The following is an 18901-nucleotide window of genomic DNA, read 5'->3' on the forward strand; positions in this document are numbered from 1 at the left end:
GGTAATCACATTTCAAACACTGGAAACATGCCAACAGATACCTGAAAGTTTTTCTTATTGCTGTTCTGTTCAAATGAGTGCAATAGAGCGAGCTGCCTACTTGTTCACTGCAAGAACTTTTTATGGCAAAGCTTTATATTGTTCATGCATTGTTTTACCAGTGTCTGTCATTGCTATTACTGCACTGCTATTACTGCTTTTGTGCATGTATTGCTGAAGGGGAAGCCATAGTATTGAGTTGCGTTTTTTTTCTCTTGCAGTACGCCTCATGACACGGAAAGCCAGCAGGCAACTCGTGACTTGATGGAGCTGCAGGCTCGACGCAACGTGCTCAACATCTGTGGCACTATTGTAAAAGCTAGCGCACAGCTGCTGTCCGAAGCCGCTTCTGAGCAAGGTTAGGGAGTGCACCTTTAATGCATTCTTCATGCATTGCATTGTATACAACAGATGCATTGCACTGCATGCAACAGAGCTATCTTATAACAGCCACACTATTACGAACTCTCGCTTATTTTGAATGAAGACAGTGGGACTGTTGCAATGCACATTGGGACGGTAGCACTGATTCTAAGATAGAACAAATCTACGCAGACACAGGACTTGGTCACAGTCGCTGATTGACCACTGAGGTGCGGGAAAAAAATTGACAGGACAGTTGCCCCTGGTTAACGCAAAATTCAGCCACAGCTGTTACGATCTGCTTTGGTAGAGAATATGAGACCGACCTCATTCATGTACAGTTCTAGGGCGCTCGTTTTAGTTTTTCACACAGTCGCTTTTCATCTAGGTCTGCTCTCCAGTCTTAGGGCAGTGCGTTTCGAAGCAGCTGTCGCAGATTGACCATGCTACGTTCCTCCGCTCTCACCATACCCTTCCTCCTCCTCCCACGGCGACCACGTTCCGGATGGTTACTGTGGTACGCCTTCCTCTGTTGCCATAACCTCCTCCTCTCGCTATGCCCTTCTTCCACGGCACGGCAATTCTCTTTCTAGGGAAACTACTCTCCTGTTAGTTCTCATGGCAACCACATATCAGTGTGGTTGCCATCAATGTTGCACTTTCTCACGCTTTCGCCGTTTCCTTCTCCTTCCACGGTAATCATCCTCCGGATGAAGATTTTTCGCTCTCACCACACCCTCCTTCCACTGTAACCATCTTCGAACGGTTACCGTTGTAACCATCCTCTGGTTATGCCTTCCTATGCTCTCGCCATAAAGCCTCCTTCCATGGTAACCCTCCTCGTCCTTCCAGGGCAACTACTCTCCGGGTGATGTCTGCGGCAAGGGCCGACCGGTTGTGTCTTCTTATGCTCTCGCCATACTCTCCTCCTTCCAGGATAACCACTGGTTGGGGATTTGTCCGCTCCTCCAATAACCTCCTTCTTCCGCGGTAACCACCCTCCGGATGGTTCCTGTGGTAACCACCCACCGGCTACGCATTTCTCCGCTCACATGATTGCTTCCTCCTTGCACAGTAACCATCCTTCGAGTAGTTCCTGTGGCAAAGCACCCACCGGTTACGTCGCCGCCGCCTACAAACGACAATATCCTACTAAGCATAACAGCTGTCACTGTAAAAAGCCAAATGATCAAGCACTCCGAAAAAAAACAAGAACTTGTGTACAGTGAAACCCACTGAATAATTGAAATTTCCGGATTTTCAGTGTCCACACATCGCCTTTACCATGTGAGGCATCAAAACGGTTCTTGTCCTACACGCAGGCAGCGTGTTTTTCACAGACGTGGTGGTTTTCACAGACATGTTGGAGCAGCATACAGAATGTAGTCTGGTACTGCAGCAATGGCCGAGTGGTTTGAGCACTTGCCTTGCATGCGGGAGGTGCCTCAGTTCTACGGGGCACCCATCAGTGGTAGAGTGGGTATAAGCTTTTCTCTGGCTTGATGCTCATCTTGTGTGGGGTGGAATGCTTGGGAAGCCGGTCTTTGGCTCCACCTTGTGTAATGAAGACTACATTGCTCTATGTTGAACTTTGGACTTTGTCCAAAGCTTCCCATGTGAAGATTAATCATCATCAGATGGCAGTCTGCCATGTGACCTTCACTGTCACTTACATAGGCTTTAAGGGCATTGTATACTTGCTTGCCTGAAGAAGCAGTTTCGGTGTAGGTAAAAACTGAGGACCGGGCCACTCGTGGGTTACCAAACCTAGCAATATGGTCCAGTTCTTTTATGAGCTCCAAGTGCCTCTGTTTCTTTTTACTATACTTGCTCACTGTTGGCCATCATGAAAAAGATGCCATAATACTAAATCATATTATTGTAGAGTAACAAATTTAGGCTAACGATAACCTTTAGCTGATGGTCTCATAGGGGAACAGAGTGGATTCCAAAAGGAGTAATCATCGCCTACAGTCCATGTCCATGCCTCCAGTGGTTAGTTTACCTTGCAACTCCCAGAAGCCCTAACATTGAGCACCTTGAATGCTTTTCAAGATCATTTCAGGGGCCTATAGGCTCTTTTCACTCTTTAGAGGAACTGTGTACACGTAGACCTGCAGGTGCCCGTCTCCCCATTCATCTGTTATTATTGGGGTCGTCACCGTTGTCACGTGGTCATGGTCACCGCAGGGAGCCTCCACATCTTGAATAGCAGCGCGCAGCCACGATAAAGGCATGGCACTATGTTCATTTAATGATGGAACTGTCATAGCATGATGTAATGTATATACTAGTGCAGTTCCCTTGTAATGGCCGCTAACATTGTCGCCCAGGGAGTTAGGTGGATGAAGTTGGGAGTCTTATGGAGATAGGGTGGACGCAGCCGGGCTGTTGATGATGGTGTTGACAACATATCACTCAGCATTGCACACAGGGGCAGGAGTTGATGTTGTTCGAGACGAACTTCCTCATGACTTTCTTTGCCAATGTTGTCTTTGCAGATGATGTTATCTACGAGATTGGAGCCTCCCACCTAATGACTCAACTGCTTCCATTGATACTGGCCCACCTGTGCCCAGTTGCCTCATCGGACCCACAGGTGAGAAGCTACTTTTTTTTTTCTAAAGACTAGGATTTGTAGGCTCAGACACCTTGACATCACATTTTTCGTTTTTCCAGACAAACCCTTAACACCAAATGCACTGCTGACAAAGTATTTTCATTATAGTATTAGGTTGTTTTCTTTTTGTTACTGATTGAAGGCCACCATGTGTGGAATGGGAAGAGTTCATTAGTACCATATTTACTCGTAATTTGTGCCTTTGCATAATTTGCGCACCCTTAATTTACAGTAGAACCCCGTTCATACGTTTTTCACCGGACCGGGAAAAAAAAACGTAACAGCCGGGAAAACGCAACAGTGAGGAAAGCACCGAAAATTAATGAAAACAGTGCAGCTTTGACTTGAAACAATTAATTTCCGCAAATTGACCCTAGGACTTTAAAAAATCGAGAATGGTGGATTGCAGTTTCTTTCGCTCGCTGGAAAGAACAACGCGTTTCTCAATAGCAAAGGCCGCATTGCTGTCAGCGTCGCTTTGCGGTGCGGCCACACCGCACGCACGCAGCAGTGCTGTGCAGTTCACGCGCTCACTGCAGTCCACGCTGAAGCGACGTTGTGCACAGCGTCAAGCACTGAAATGTTCGTAGGCTGCTCGCCGCCGCGCTGCTCCGCGTAAGCCGCCCTGGCTGCCTGTCGACTGCGTTTAGTACGTCCAGCTTTTCCTCAAGGGAAAGCCCCTTCCGCTTACTCAACGCTATCACGCCATCAAAGCACAATAAAGATGTTGTCGCGACTGAGAAGGATGAAAAGGAAATTGCACGGGCCCTGCCAACTGGCTCCAGCCGAGCCACCACCGCTGTCACTTGCAGATAGAGGAGAGTTAAAAGATAAAAAGAAAGAGTGAAAGAAAAGACGCGCTGATAAGCGACCGCAGCCGCGCACCTCCTCCTCACCACCTCCCACGATAAAGATCGCAGCGTTCGGCGTGCGAGGCAGATAGCCATCTAGTGGCAGCCTCTCCAACTCCCGTGCGGCTTCTTGCAGCCAGTTCCGTAGCCAAGCCTGGCCAAGACTCGTCAAAAATCAAAATGCCGGTTGGCGCGCATTGCCCGGTTGGGTTCGGGGAGCCCGGTTGCGACGTATCATGCGGGATCGTTTCCTCGGCTACGACGTAACAGCGGGGTTCCCAATACATTGGATCCTATGGAAGCTATGCCGGGACCCGAAGAAAACGACGTAACAACCGGGAAAACGCAGCAGTGAGGAACGTAACAGCGGGGTTCTACTGTATTACCTGGATTTATAAAGAAAAAAACTTTTGCCGCCAGACTACCAGTATGCATACTTGAGCTTGCTAGGCTGGCTTGGGAAGATCAGTGCAGCCGCTTCGTCGTGTGCAGCTGAGAAAGATGCGAGTGGAGAGGGGATGCCACCACGCCGGCCACGCCACCATGCAGATATAATCGTCATTCCAAGCCAAAGCGAATTCACACTTGATGCTTGCGGGGAGCAAGCATGGCCGGCTTATTTGGGCGAGAGTGCGAGACTGGGGCAGCGGAGCCAGTGGGCCTCGATCGCCTTGCATTCATGCCTTCTGCTCATGATGTGTGCTTATGCCAGTCCTGCTGTTTTTTTTTTGTACTGTTTTATGCAGAGCGCTGTTGAAGTTCTTGACTTGGTCCAGAAGCTGCTGAAGTGGGTGGCCACACTGAACCAGCGGAATGCGCCAACCAACCCAACTGAGGCACTGGCACCTGTGGATGGAAGCATTGGCCCTGTTCACTACGCAGTGGTGGAGAGCGACCACCCTTACAAACCAGCCACTGTCTCCGTGTCCAAGGTGAGAGCAGTCACTCTTGGCACTCAGCAGGTTGGCACTGGCTGTCTGCTGCAGGAGATCACCATTATTGGTCACACAGTGGATGCACTATTTTGGTTGTCAAAACAAATAATAATCGTCATCATCAACCCAGCTATGTTGACTGCAGGACAATTGCCTCTTTCATTTATCTCTAATTAGCCCTGTCCTGCCTTGATGTAGAATACACAGACCACTTTCAGCACAAAACTGCATGCTGCTGCATGTGCTCAGCAAGTGGTGTGTGCGAGAAGAACCTTTTACATTGTGCAGCCGATAGAAAACTGCATTAGACGCCTGACAACACTGTACCTTCAGCCTGGCAGATGTACTTGGATCCTTGTGTGACGCAGCTTGGGCATTACATGTTATGAAAGACCTCTTAAAGTTTCTTAAATTCACGTGTGCATGTGTTTTGTGTGTTTGTATTTCGCTTCATCATCATCTCATTGATCTGGAGTTAGACATTTCCTCCTCTTTTGTCTTCCAGGGGATTGCAGCAGATTTTAGCAGAACAACTAAAAACATTGATAGCATTGTCACTTGTCGTACAGGCGCAGTGCATTTTGAAGAATGGGTTCCTTTTCTTTTTACTTTACTGCCTCATGCAAGTGTTACGCCACTGTCACACAGGCAGTTTTTATCCTGATTGGGTCAAATTCCTACAAAACTTCTCATTGTGTTGAACATGCAATGCTGCATCACATTTCCACTCGATCCCGATGGGTGAGTTGGATATAATTCTGTGTGCACCCATAATTGTACAAGTAAAGTGAATACTGCTGCAAACAGGTGACTTTGTAATCAGTAGGGGTGTGCAGATATAGAAATTTTTGAATACGAATCGAATGCGAATATGAAGAAAAAATGGCTGTGATTATCAAATTGAATATCTGTTCGCTATGAGAAAAATATTTCGGAAAATGATGTACAGGCAAATGCTGTGGCATTGATGTTTTTCAAAACAGTCCATGTTCTTTGCAGCCGAAATAAAAAAAATAAACAGACTGACTCACCGCCGTGTAAAACAAACATGATGTGCTCAGAAATTTATGCTACTTCACTATACAGCCTAACAGCATCCAACTTGTAACGTGGTCATGTAAAATGCAATCCATAAAATGACATATGACTGACAACTAAAAATAACATGATGGCATGTAAAACCTTATTAATTATTAATTTGAAAATGCTTGAATTATCTTCATGAAATGCGAAAATGCGGTGAAGCCTTTGAGGAAGCTCCATCGCACAAACACCGTAAAGCCCGTGTCGATCGAGCGTGCAGTTTCGGTATGCTAGGACAACGTGAGCGTAAGTGAGGGGAACGCACATCGGTGTCTGAACAGCGAGACTGCTTCTAAATAGAAAAAATAATTATCAGCAACGTGCCAGTCGGTGTTCGAAACTGGTGCGGAGCTGGGTTCAGACAGCTGGAGCTGGGCCGACAACTGCCATTGCCACGGGATAGTGGCGAAACTCAGAGAAATTGAAAGTATGTGACCAGGCTCTTTTTGGCTTGGCTACAGGAGCCCTCCGATCATTGTCACGCCTGCCGTTGTGCCCACTTGGAAGGTGCGCAGGTCATAATGCACCATGCAATAGGCAGGATTTTTGCTATAGATTGTTTGCCCTCTTGTGACACCGCAACTCGGTCCTTCGGGAGCCTCATGCCAAGTTCCGCAAGTGGGCTTTGCCGCATATAATAGTTGACCAAAACAAGATTACGGAGGCCACATTCGGAGAATGAAGGCGACAGGACGAATGCCATGGGTGTGGGTGTGAAGTATGCAACACATTATGGAAGGATCAGAGAAAAAAAATACCGCGTTCACTTGCTGCGATTGTTTCAAGTGGGTGATTGGCCATCTTGTTAATAAGTGTCATATGTGAGAAAGCCCACTTGTGGGATTTCGCTTGAGGTCAGCCTAGTAGCGGCCGAATGCGATCGATCCATCTGATAAATGCTGGAGAAGAAAGCTAAGAAGACGCATTTGTATTGTTTCCCTGGCACTGTAAACTCGATTGTCGGATAATTTGGCCAGATATTATGGTTTTGCCATGGCCAAATTTATGAAAGTGTGTGGTATGCGATCGCTGGAAACATTAGAAAATTTTCTAATATTTGGAAATTTTCGAATATCAATTTCTCAAATATAAATTGACCCGAATATCAAACATGTTCAATTTGTATTCGAAATTTTGAATATTCACACACCTCTAGTAGTCAAGTAAAGTAAACAAAACACTTTCGATCGAAGTATTGCCAAATAATGTTCAAATCATTGTGCTGCTTATTTGTTCCCTCTTGAAAGCTTCCTCAACACAAGGGTAGCAATGGGAGTTCCTAGATCAGGTCAAAAATCTAAGCCGTACTTTAGGAACTGGCTTTGTGTCAACGAAGATCAGGCTTGATCACCATTGAAATTGGTTGTGTAACAGTGTTGAATCTGTAGTGAGTTTGATCATAATAGATTTGATCAGAATTGAAAGTCCCCGTGTGACAAGTGCTGAAAAATGAAGTCACTGGTCTTCTTTGTGAATGCACACCAGCTGCTGCTCATGGAGGGCTGCATCAAACTGACTGGCATGCACACATCTCTCTGGACAGGTCAAATTCCCCCCCAGTGTTCGCTGGATGGCTCTGGAGTTTGACGCCCGGTGCGGCACTGCTCAGGCTGAAGACAGCCTGCAGCTGTATGTCCCCAGCTACAGCGGCCAAGGCCAGCCTCTGAGCACAGCCCGCTGTGACGACGACGAGGACGACACCAACAGCCCCTTCTGGCCGGTCCTAAAGCGTTTTTGTGGATCATCGGACTGGCCTGCGACAGCCACCATTCTTCCAGGTAACTGTTGCAGGCTGCAATTATGCTTCAGTGCTGTTTGCTGTTTGGCATCAGTATATTGGGTAGTTGTCAAGAGGGTGGCAAGAGATCAAAGAAATGAATCATCTTTTGCAAGTTTGCAGAATGGTTCACCTTTCTGCTTTCTACAGACACCTCCGCTTTGGTTGTTTTGATATTGTTACTCTATTAACTCTTCTCTTTCATAAAGATGCAGATTGTTTCGACACTTTTTTTCAAGGCTGGAATTGAAACAGCTTACCTAACCAAGTACTTTAGGCTTATTGCATTGGTTGTAATAGGCTAGTGGAAATGTGATGGCTCATGGGGGATTATTCTGGCGCATTAGAGTACCAAGCTGGACGTGGTATGACATAGCATGAAAGTATCAAGTATGTATAGACATTTGAGTGCACAGCCCCAAACATGTCTTGATGTTCACTCATGTTTAAGATACGCAACTGCTCAGCGTCTTTTAAATGGACCAGGACAGTAACACATGCACAGTGTCTTAGCTTGTATATGATGTTGAGAATTTGGTGAGCCTTTGCTGATTTGGTATTCGTTTCCTTGCATGCTCTTCTTCAGGGAATGAAGTGGTGTTTTCGCTGGAGACGGCTTCGGACTATGTCAAGGACAACAAGGCAAACTCGTATGGGTTCCGGTGCCAGGTGGCTGGTTACGAAGGGGTTTCCCCTGGCTCAGCAGGGGGACTGCTCCACCTGGAGAAGGAGCTGTCGTACCTGGGGGGCATGTGTGCTGCCTCCCTGCTTCGACGTGACCTCATCCTCCCTACAGGTGTTTCAGCTTTGTCGTTGTCAGCACTTAATGCATGGTTGTACTCTGACATAGCATGGTAGGCAAATCGGGACCCCGTACAGTCCATCAGCACTTGGCCGCCAATGTGTGTGGCCGTGCACTTTGTCCGTGCCCAGTACCAAATAGAGAAGTCTTTTCTTCACGCCAAATGTACTGACCCAGGATGCTCCATACCAACCAGTTTATCCATATTGTCAGGATTGGCCAGCGCAGGATGTTTCACACACTCTGCGCACAACCCTTGGAGATCTGCTCCATTAAGCCTGTTAGATTATAGAGGGGGGTTAAATTTTAGCTGGCGAGACCCCGCCAACCACACATATCTGTCCCCGACTTCCGTTTCACTTGTGCACTCAGAAAGTCAGTGTAATGATGTTTTTAGATCATACACCTGTAAAAGAATCCAGGAATTGGCATCTTCAATCTTAACTGAATGGTGGCGTTCTGCGGTACTGAGGCTGAGCTGATATATAATTGGGTGTCTTTGTCAGGCAGCTTTAAGTTTTAAAAGAAAAAGCCCTTCACTACGGTGTCCCTCATAGCCTGAGTCTCTTTGGGACGTTAAACACCCCATAAACCAAACTAAACCATTTCAAACCTATCCACTGTCTCATGTCAGTGAACAGTCTTGTGCCAAAAATTCATGCATTCTTGCAAGTGTCCTCAGTGATTTATTGTGGATGAATAGGAAGGAGACACACCACCACTAATTTTATACTCTTTTGCAGTATACTCATAATATTAGCAGCCTGCTTGGAGAGATGTGTAGTATGTCTGAACTTTTGGACACACGCGACTCCCAAAACCGTGCACCTAAATTTTTACCTCTTTTTTGCAGTGTGAGGTACCGTTAGTGCTGAGCCAACGGAGTTGATTTTTTCTTTTGGTCATTTTCATCTGTTCGCATTCTTTACTCTGTTTTTCTACTGCCAGTAAACCATCTAACTTATGCAAATGCATTGGTGCTTCATCCCTGTTTCACTAGTGCTGCCAAGTGACATGGACGAAGACATGGAAGTAGCAGAATTCCTTGCACATCAGGTGAGAAAAGCTGAGTGAAAAAGTCTCACGAAGCTGTGTATTGGTACACACATTTCAACTCATTAACTCTGGCGCTCTCTTCACCCCACTCCAGGTGTTCAGCAGCCACTCAGCACTACTCTCACGCGGCTTTGCTCTTGCGCACTTGCCCACGATACAGCAAGCATTGGAAGGCTCACTGTCGTTCAGTGACCGTTCAAACGAACGTCCCTTCCTTCATGACTTCGTTGCATGCACACCGGGCACGAGTGGCGGTAGACTTGCTAGGTAAGAATCTGTGGGCTGTACTTGCGATGAGTGCATTGTATTTGTGCATATGCTTAAAGAGGACACATTTCAGTTTGTCAGGTCAGCGTGTGAGCTTTCTTCAATAAAGACACCTTTTAGAAGCGTTGAACTGTAACATTTATTTTATGAATGCGTGATATTTGTGTTATGTCTTTATTCTTTTCCTGTGATAATCGTGTAGGATGTCATTGAACGCATTTGCATATTTTTCAGACTTTGCAAAACTGCAAAAGAAGCGTACTGTTAATGTACCACTTTCTCTGCATTTGTCTGTCCTGATGTACCTTGCAAGATTCTGCTGCATGATCACTGTCTGTGAAATTTTTTGTTTTCTGTCTTTCTCATAGTATTATTGTTGCTGTTATTATATAACCAGGTGGCTACAGCCTGAGTGCTATGTGGACCCAAAGCAGTGCGAGTTGATCTGCAGCCAGGAGGAGCTCAAGTGTGGGTGGCCGTCTGTTATCACAGTTATGACCAGAGACCAGTATGCATACCTGGTGCATGTCCCCAACATGAAGGTACGGCTCAGTGCCCTTCCTCAGCTGGCGAGTTTGAACTGCTGAAATATTGCAGCTACCATGTATGTTTCCATGACAAAACTGATTAACTAATTACCTGACTAACTTGCTTGTCAGTTTTTGCCTAAGGGGGGAGAGAGGAGGGGGGGAGGACATAGTGTGTCACATGCCCTTGAGATTTGAGGAAAATGTAACCATTCATGAATAAAAGTAAACTTGCCGAAAAAGGGGGAAAACAAATCTTTCAATTTGTCTAACTGCATGACAGCAATTTTTTCCTAGAGTTTTAGAAAGGCAGTTAATCACTTATCTGCTTACCTACGAACAGGTAGTGTGTTAGTGTATTCTTTTGCTTTTCCCATTCTTTTCTCTTATTCCTTGATTACAATTGGACCTGTGAACCACTGTTGTGATAAGGAAGATTTCACCTCATGCTTAATGATGGTTCGTGTTACAGGTTGAAGTAAGGGCAGTGCCAATGAATGCCTACAACCAGGAACGTGTTCCCTGCTCAACAACTGCTGGCTCGGGTGACCATAGTGGTCTGCTCACATTTGGCGGCCACCCACCACCATCACTGGATGTGCCATATGAAGTGACAGTGAAGGACAAAATGCTCTACTATGCCATTACCACTATGAAGGTGAGGGATGTGAGATAGCGGGCATGATTAAATGCGTTACCTCCTTCGTAGCCTAAAAAGAGGCATTGAATTTTAACCGAAACACTTGTGTTGGCTTCCTCACGCTTTTTTGAACCTCGTGCAGTCATTTGTGGCTTCTGTTGTGTCAGGTTGGCTTTTTCTTTTCACTGCAAGTACAGTTAAGCCTGGATATAACAAACCACCATGTTGCAAATTCTGTACTATTATGAAGTTTATTAATTTCCCAGTGCTACCCCATTGAAGCATGTATACAGTCACCGACTGAAAATTAGGACGCTCGATTTTTCGGACATTGATCATTCTGGCTTTTGCACAGCACTGCGACATGCTCCATAGAGGTTATGTATAACAATGCCTGAAATTTCAGATGCATCGCAACTGATTGCTTGATTTTTCGAACCTCATTTGCACTCACTGCTGCACCGCTGTCAATAGCCAAGTCTCCATGTATAATGTATATAGTTGAAAATCATCAAATCAGGTTTCTAAGGAAATCAAAAACTTGATGGAATAAAGCGGAATTTAAGCCCATAACATTCTGAAGCGTCGCCTTGCTCAAACTTGAATAGTAGTCAAAGTTCTGGGCAGAGTTATTTAATTTTAATATGCACAGATACAGTAGTGAAGCGGGTGGGAGGCATGCAGCTTCACTGAGACAGCGAGTCTTTTCAAAATTATTGAGCAGCTCGTACCCATAAGAAAAGGCACCTCAGCCCCGACTGTTCTGTCATAACGCTATCAAACTTGCATTTTGATGACAGGCGAGACAGCTCTCATTATACACAAGTCACCAAGAATGCATAAAACAATGTGCTGCCAGACATTGGTTTTTGGCTCTAGTCGCTAGGTCTAATTACAGCCCAACGTCATTGGAGCGCTTGTCTCAGCCATCTACGTGTTCTTTTTTATCTCTACACTAACTTTGCCTTTTAGTTTCGCGACCTCCGTATGGCAGGCACACCGCATTTCTCGTTAGCGTTTCCATCTAGACTTCGTCCCAGCCCGAGCGCTTGTCTGCAACGCACCAGTAATAGTGTAGCCAGCGAACGCTGAGCTCATGAAAGTGGTAGCCGACAGTCATCAATGCTGTCATCTATATATGCGGCGCACAGCAAGATAGTCATGGGAAGCATCAGAATGTGCTAAAAAATGCAAAAGTTTTATGATGATGAAACACGAACTGTCGTGAGAGGAATGTCCATAATCACAATGAGGGAATGCAGTTGACAACGTGCCATGCTCTCATGCGATCGGTGCTTCTGCGTGGCAAACGCGGCAGTCCCCACAGTTTCCACTTTTGTAGCTTCACACCAAGTGTCATGACAGCAGTTCATATTCAGAAGAAGCGCAAAACAACAGGCTGCAATGAAAAAGGCACGGAAAGGTCAGTTTTGTTGCATGAGAAGATGTGAATGTGTGTCCTTGAGCATATAATTGAAATTGATGGTCAGAAAGGCATGCGTATTGATGTATAGGTGGTCAGGCATCCTAGATTTGTCATAGACTGCACTGAAATTCCTATGTGCTCAAGCCTATTGCTGCTGCTTGGTTGCTCGCGTGATTCTGGCACCTACAGTAGACATGCGGCAGGAGTGGGGATGACGGATAGCACTGGTGACGATAGGGGAAGACGAGGGCCCGTTTCCCAAAGCAATGGGCGCCGGGTATACAAACATAGGAGACACATGGGAAGAGACAGGCTCTTCCGCTTCCCTCACCTCCACCCATCTCCCCACCCTGCATGTAGTGGCATAGTGCGAGCCCGGGGGAGTTGGTGGTGACTGCTGCCACAGTCGCTTTATAGTGCGATCACAAAATGGTTCTCCATGTTTATAGCTCCGGGAAAGGGGGGTATTAGCTGTGAATGTTTCTGGGCGATCTCATACTCATTTATTTTTCATTTTGTTTTCCATTCTGCATTGCTTTTCTGAGTCTTCACATGAAAACCTGCAATTAATGAAAATCTGCATGCAACGGAAAGCTGCAGACTTTTTCCAATTTTGTTGTATCCATGTTTAACTGTATAATGCTACCACTGATCAGTTTTATTTCATCAGAAGAGATGGGTATGTTTCCTTGAGCATATGATTGAAAACAGAGGTAAAAAGGCATGCTTGTTGACATATAACTGGTCAAACATCCTAGGAGTATCACCCACTACAGGGTACCTTGTATGTGCACAAGTCATGAGGTACATTTATAATGTAACTTTAGCTATAGCTCCTTTTTCTCCCAGATGCATGGCTGTAGTGATAAAGACTCTAATACAATTGCAGCTCCAGCCTTTATCTGAGCTGTCTTGCTACAGTACAACTCTCATGCTGTCTACACACTCTTCCATAATAAAGGAAAGTGACTGGCCATGTACTGGTAAGAGTAAATGAAAAGGGACGCCCCATTAGCTGGCATGAAATGATTACTCTTCAAGTATGAGTTAAATTTTCACTTTCATCTTCCTCTTCCCAAATAATTTTCCCCTAAACCAGGGATTCTCAATCTTTAGCCTCCTCGGAACCCCTACAGTTTTCAAATTGTGCTGAGAAATCCCACGTGTCCTGGCCTCCCTCTCCTCCTGCCTAAGATGCTCTCAAAAAAATATAGCATTTACAGCATGATTAGTCCCAAAATAAAATGGGTAAAAGAAAACTTCGGGGGCTGATGCGTACATAGATTTAGGTGCTCGAGGAACATAAAAAAAGCACACTGAGGAACTCGGGTTGAGAACCCCTTGCCTAGACTAATGATTCTCACAGTACCATTCCAGATTCAGGCCTGAGGTATTACTAGATTTGTTTCTCTGGTGTAATGACTGTTTTCTTTTATATTGCTTGCATGTGTGCAAAAAAAAAAAGACACAAGTGGTCTGTGCCATTTCAAATCAATATTTGATAGTTATTATTACATGTAGATTTGCTCCTTTTCGTCAACTGTGTTTACATTGTGGGTAGTGCATTTAAAAAAGCCACTGCTACAAATCCTTGAAGTCATATTATGCTTTGAGCTGAAAAGGGTGCAGTAAGAAAAAAGCAATAAATGGTCAATGCCCTTGGAGTGTGTGACATAGCCTTAGTTGCACTGACACGCTGCATCTCATTCACAGCAATACGAGGACTATTCCTTCGAAGAACTGCGTTATGTGTCCCCAACCAAAAAGCGGCTCATTGAGAACATGCTTGTTCGGGCAAATGACGACGGCACATACACGGCCAATTGGACTCCGGGCTCTGTCGGCTGGTATTTGCTGCATGCCGTCATTGATGGCTTTGAAATAGGTAATTTATTCTTTTTTACCTTAAGTGCTCATTATTTACGCAAACAAGACGTTTCTAGGGGCATTAATTTTTTGTATTTTTCAACATGCTTACAGCTGGCTCTTTGTTGGCTCAAAGCTTCCATTCGCACACTTCATGCATTGGTGACTCTCTGTTTTGGCTTCCATTAGGGAGCTCCCAGTGCCGTCTGGTCGAAGTGAAAGAGCCACCACAAGGCTTGGTGATTCCTTCCAAAAGTCTGTCACAAAAGTCCTCCCACCAACCGAACAAGGTAACATAGCCTCATGACTTTGTTGTGAATTTTCATTTTGGTTGAAAGCTGCTGGTAATAGACTAGAAAGAGGTGCCCAAGTTCAGTTACTAGCACCGTGAAAATGCATAAGTTTCAGATTAAACTGAGGAATTTCTTTTTTTTTTTTGGATCAGCTCAAGACCATTTAATGTTCAAACTGCAAATTTGCAAGCAGTTGATTCCATCGAACAGCTCTTATTAAGATGACCTTTCATGTGTGTTGCGCATGGCTGCATTAGGAGCTCAGTGTTGCTGTGATTGTCATTGCTAATAAGAGGCATACTTTGTTGTTGTTCTCTCCTGTTTGCCATCGTCAGATGCGCAAGTTTCAAGCCAAGTACAGTGCCGGACTACGCATTCGTAGCCATCCATCTTTGCAAAGCAAGCAGATTGGTGTGGTCCAGGTGGACGGCACAGTGACCTTTGTAGATGAGGTGAGTACAAGTCGTGCATTAACATTTTTCATCCTTTTTGCTGCGTGTTCATTTTACTTAAATGTCAGTACAGTTCAGTGCTGTTGGTGCTTCAGGAGATATGTTATTAGTTATATAGTCTCGTGATGATATTCAGTAATTTCCTGGAGTCGGCATTATGCATCACCATTGACCGAGTGGCCTATTTCGTCACAGGTTCCGTAGTTTGCAGTTGCACAACTTTGGATTTTTGTAGTGCTAGCAGCAACATTGTTCAAATCCTTACTGGGACATGTGAATCTTTAACGTTAACGATGCTCAAACTACAAACAAGAATTGCATTTCAGCTGCACAACGATGATGGTGTCTGGGTCCGGTTAAGTCCAGAAACGATCAAGACCTACTGTCAGAATGGGTACTCCGAGGCATGGTGCTTGCAGTACAATCAGCACATAGGGAAAACTCTGCTGGTCCCTTTTGAGGTGAGTATAAGGTTGCTTATTCGTTTATGTGAGTTGTCATGGGCTCACCGTCTGCACTCGTTCAGGAGTCAAAGCCAGTGCGAGATGAGTTCTTCACTGACAAGACTGGGCTTTCGCCAAAGAAGAAGGAGTGTAAAGAACCCAAGCAGCAGCCACCTCAAATGCAGCACCAGCAACAAAAGCAGCTACAGCAGCAACAGCAGATGCATCCACACCTGCAACATCCACCCCAGCTGCATCAGCAGCAACAGCAACAACCAGCACAGCTACCCGATGTGGTGAAGCATGGTGAGTAGTTTGCTTTTAAAAGCATAGCTAGTTTCAGCAATAATGCACTCCTCTAAAAGAGTAATCGACGATTTTCATAGAAGGCATGCTTCTGCACCTGTGTCTAGTGCCCTTTGTGTTGCCTGCACTGTGTTAATTCTTTCTCAGAAAATTTGTGTTTCAAGTGTGCAGAAAACAATGAACTGTTTGTGAACACCAGTGCTGTAAGTGGTACCATGTGGTGTTCTTAAATCTTCATTCATGATTTGTATTGTCTTCAAATGTGAATATGCATTCTGAAATAGGGAGTCAGTGAAAAGGTACTAGTATAACGATCACTGGGGATGCAATGCACGACACTTACTGCAACATCCTGGTCATTACTACCACTGGCCTCTGGGCATCGAATCCATTCCGCTGGTTTTAATTTCACTACGTACCAACTTGCCCAGCTCTCCACTCTACTGAGTAATGTCATGGCAAGTGTTCACAGCTTGTTTTCACCAGCGTTAGTACAATAAAACCTCATTAATGCAGTAAAAGCTGGTTAATTCGAACTTCAAGGTATTGGAAAAAAATGTTCAAATTATTTATTGACCCCGAAAAAACTGTCAAAAACTGCTCGCATCACGCTAAGTTTATTTCATGAATGACTGGGCAATGAGTGCCTGCTTTTGAAATAAGAATGGCGGGGTAATGACTGTTTTTCAGGAGCGTCGAAACAGAACTGCTCCAAAATCATAAGGGCCTCCCCGGCAACCTTCGTGGTGCGATACGGTGGACGGTGTCATTTATGATGGGTGCGATGCAGTAGCGGTGGAGCTCCACTGCTACTGCATTGCACCCATCATATGCGGCACCTTTGCGTGTGAGGAGGCTTCACTGCACAAACAGCAAATGGCATGTGATAAATGCGCAATTTCTGCACACTGGAAGAACAGGACCACGTGGACAGAAGTGAAGGAAACAGTCAGTGGCACCGAAGCGGGGAGAGAAAAAAAAAAAATTAGTGGGGGAGGCTGGGGGGAGTGCCAATCAGCGACCGAAAAGTCATTGGGCTGGGTGGTGCTGGCTGATTGAGCCACCCTCGATACGGGCTGGTGCAAAGCTCAGGAAAGCGAAACCGAAACTAAGCAGTTGTACTGTTTTCAGAGACAGGCCGTTCGTTCATCGTCATGTTTCACGCCTGCCGTTGCACGCTGTTGTCGGAGGTACACAAGCGACTCTGCAGCATGGAATTCAGATTCTGAGTAGGGCTATTTCGACGATATCTTGCTGTGCTGGTCATCTGGACATGTCTTCCTTTTGAGAGCCCGTTCGAATGAACCGATGCGAGACCCATAGCGTCCAAATTCGCGAGCTTACGATGCCATAGACTTACATGGGCGTTGGCTGGTATCAAGGCGGCAGTTCGAATTATCTGGGTTTTCAAATTAACGGCAGTCAAATTAATGAGCTTACTTGATGGAAGTGGAGAATAATGCCCAAATTATACAGATATTAAATTATCAGGTTCATCCCCCCCCCCAGTGAGGAGAAAGGCTTGGGTATTTGGTCAGGCTCATGTACCAGTTGGAGCCTTTTTCCATTTGCACTGTACTACATTATCAGCTTGTGTACACTTGGCGAGTTCTTCTTGTTTGTTGCACCCACAGGTCCTGGAATGTATCAAGTGGTTCGTTGTGGGGCCTCTGGGCATAACATTCGAAGCAAGCCAAATCTGAAGGCACCGCCTGTTGGGATGCTTGTCATGGGCAACACAATCATTGCCATGGAAGAAGTGAGGCACCATTTGCATTTTTTTTATATTATTATTGTGCCACATAAAGTTTCACTTCGCTTCGAAAGTCTGCCTGTTGAAGCTTACATGGATTTTTGGATTTTTGGTACAGTTTGTGTGGCTGATGTTATCACATGCTATTAGTGACGTGATGAGATTAGCCATATTAGCCATCTTAGACACTATATTCGTATACCTAACTATTCATAGCTTAGATTATTTGATGGATTATTCTTCGATTTAAATTTGAATGTTCACACCTCTAATCAATAGTGAGTATGCACCAAAGCCTTTGATTTTTATGCTCAGCTGTGTTATTGTTAATCTTCATTATTTCAGAATGGGTTTTTCTTGCCAGTCAGAATGTCAAAAGTTTAACCTGAATAATTTCAAATCATGCGTTATAATTAGGGGTTGTACATTTCAGTTTTCATTTTGCTGCGAAAATTTGGCAGTCTTTTATTCGGTGTTAATTTCAGAATTTTTTTTTCTAGCAAATACTTTTTTCGACGAATGAATTATTGACTTTTTTCAGTGATTTGACGTGGTAGTTCTGTGTGATCAAAAGTTACTTAGGGAATTTGTTTTTCAGTATGAACAGGTCATTTGCCAGTAATTAACCTAATTAACTAGTAATTTTTCACTTGGAGGTGTGCTTGTAGTTATTAAATAGTGACGTGTTTAATGGGACAGCTGGCAGACAAGAATTCAAGTGGAAGTTTACTTCTCGGAACTAGGTTGATAAGTTTTGTTTGGATTGTCGCATGAGGTTGAGCGAGAGGGCAGGGCATCACGTAGTCTGCGTGTTAATGGTAGTGATGGAACTGCAGCTCAGTCGATGCAGTAGCCTCAATGTGATACTCTTGATAAACCTACTTAAGTTGATGAACCTACTTAACAGACTAACTGCCCTAAGCAGGTGATGATAGGGAATAAACAGTGCTTAGTTAGCAGGCGGTGACGGGGTGGTGCTTCCTGGTCTGCAGAGTCTTGTAAACAAGCGGAAAAATGCTTCAAGTCACACTTTCAACTTTGACTGAGTGTAACTTGTACTCAACAGCCAGCTTATGACTTATACTGCTTATACTGCCAGCTTATACTTCCAGATGCAGCCAGCTTATACTGAACTTTTTCGATTAAAACCAAATTTTGTGAACTAAATTCAGTGTCCTTTAATCAGTTTTATTCGGTTTAAACCGAAAAATCCAACCATTACTTACAGCAGATCTTATGTAGCTGTTGTTATGTGTATATATGTAGCATACTGGAGCAGTACACCATGTTTAGCTGTGTAGCTTCAGTTTATAAGTCTTCCTGTGGGCTTGATGTAGTTATCAAATTAAGTTTGCAAAAACAGCAGTCATTACACTTTTTCTGTGATGGGTTCTGTGCAATA

At 44.9% G+C, this 18901-nt stretch overlaps 1 protein-coding gene across 4 annotated transcripts in view; it reads left to right on the forward strand.

The window, feature by feature from the left end:
- hiw (MYC binding protein highwire) overlaps nt 1-18901 on the forward strand; it is a 131513-nt gene that overhangs the window by 67262 nt on the left and 45350 nt on the right. For 2 of the 4 annotated variants that reach the window (XM_089566700.1, XM_089566702.1), the window contains 15 exons: nt 261-397; nt 2904-3001; nt 4620-4805; nt 7435-7669; nt 8255-8464; nt 9471-9526; nt 9621-9793; nt 10191-10335; nt 10793-10978; nt 14100-14271; nt 14367-14542; nt 14881-14997; nt 15324-15458; nt 15524-15746; nt 17381-17505. In XM_089566700.1, coding sequence (XP_089422826.1) covers nt 261-397; nt 2904-3001; nt 4620-4805; nt 7435-7669; nt 8255-8464; nt 9471-9526; nt 9621-9793; nt 10191-10335; nt 10793-10978; nt 14100-14271; nt 14367-14542; nt 14881-14997; nt 15324-15458; nt 15524-15746; nt 17381-17505 — 2374 coding nt within the window. The remainder of the gene's footprint in view (nt 1-260; nt 398-2903; nt 3002-4619; nt 4806-7434; nt 7670-8254; nt 8465-9470; nt 9527-9620; nt 9794-10190; nt 10336-10792; nt 10979-14099; nt 14272-14366; nt 14543-14880; nt 14998-15323; nt 15459-15523; nt 15747-17380; nt 17506-18901) is intronic. The other 2 variants (XM_089566701.1, XM_089566703.1) reach the window with 1 other exon arrangement.

Source organism: Amblyomma mixtum, chromosome 1 (genome assembly GCF_055824585.1).
Source record: "Amblyomma mixtum isolate Tamu chromosome 1, ASM5582458v1, whole genome shotgun sequence".
Classification (NCBI taxonomy): Eukaryota; Metazoa; Arthropoda; class Arachnida; order Ixodida; family Ixodidae; genus Amblyomma; species Amblyomma mixtum.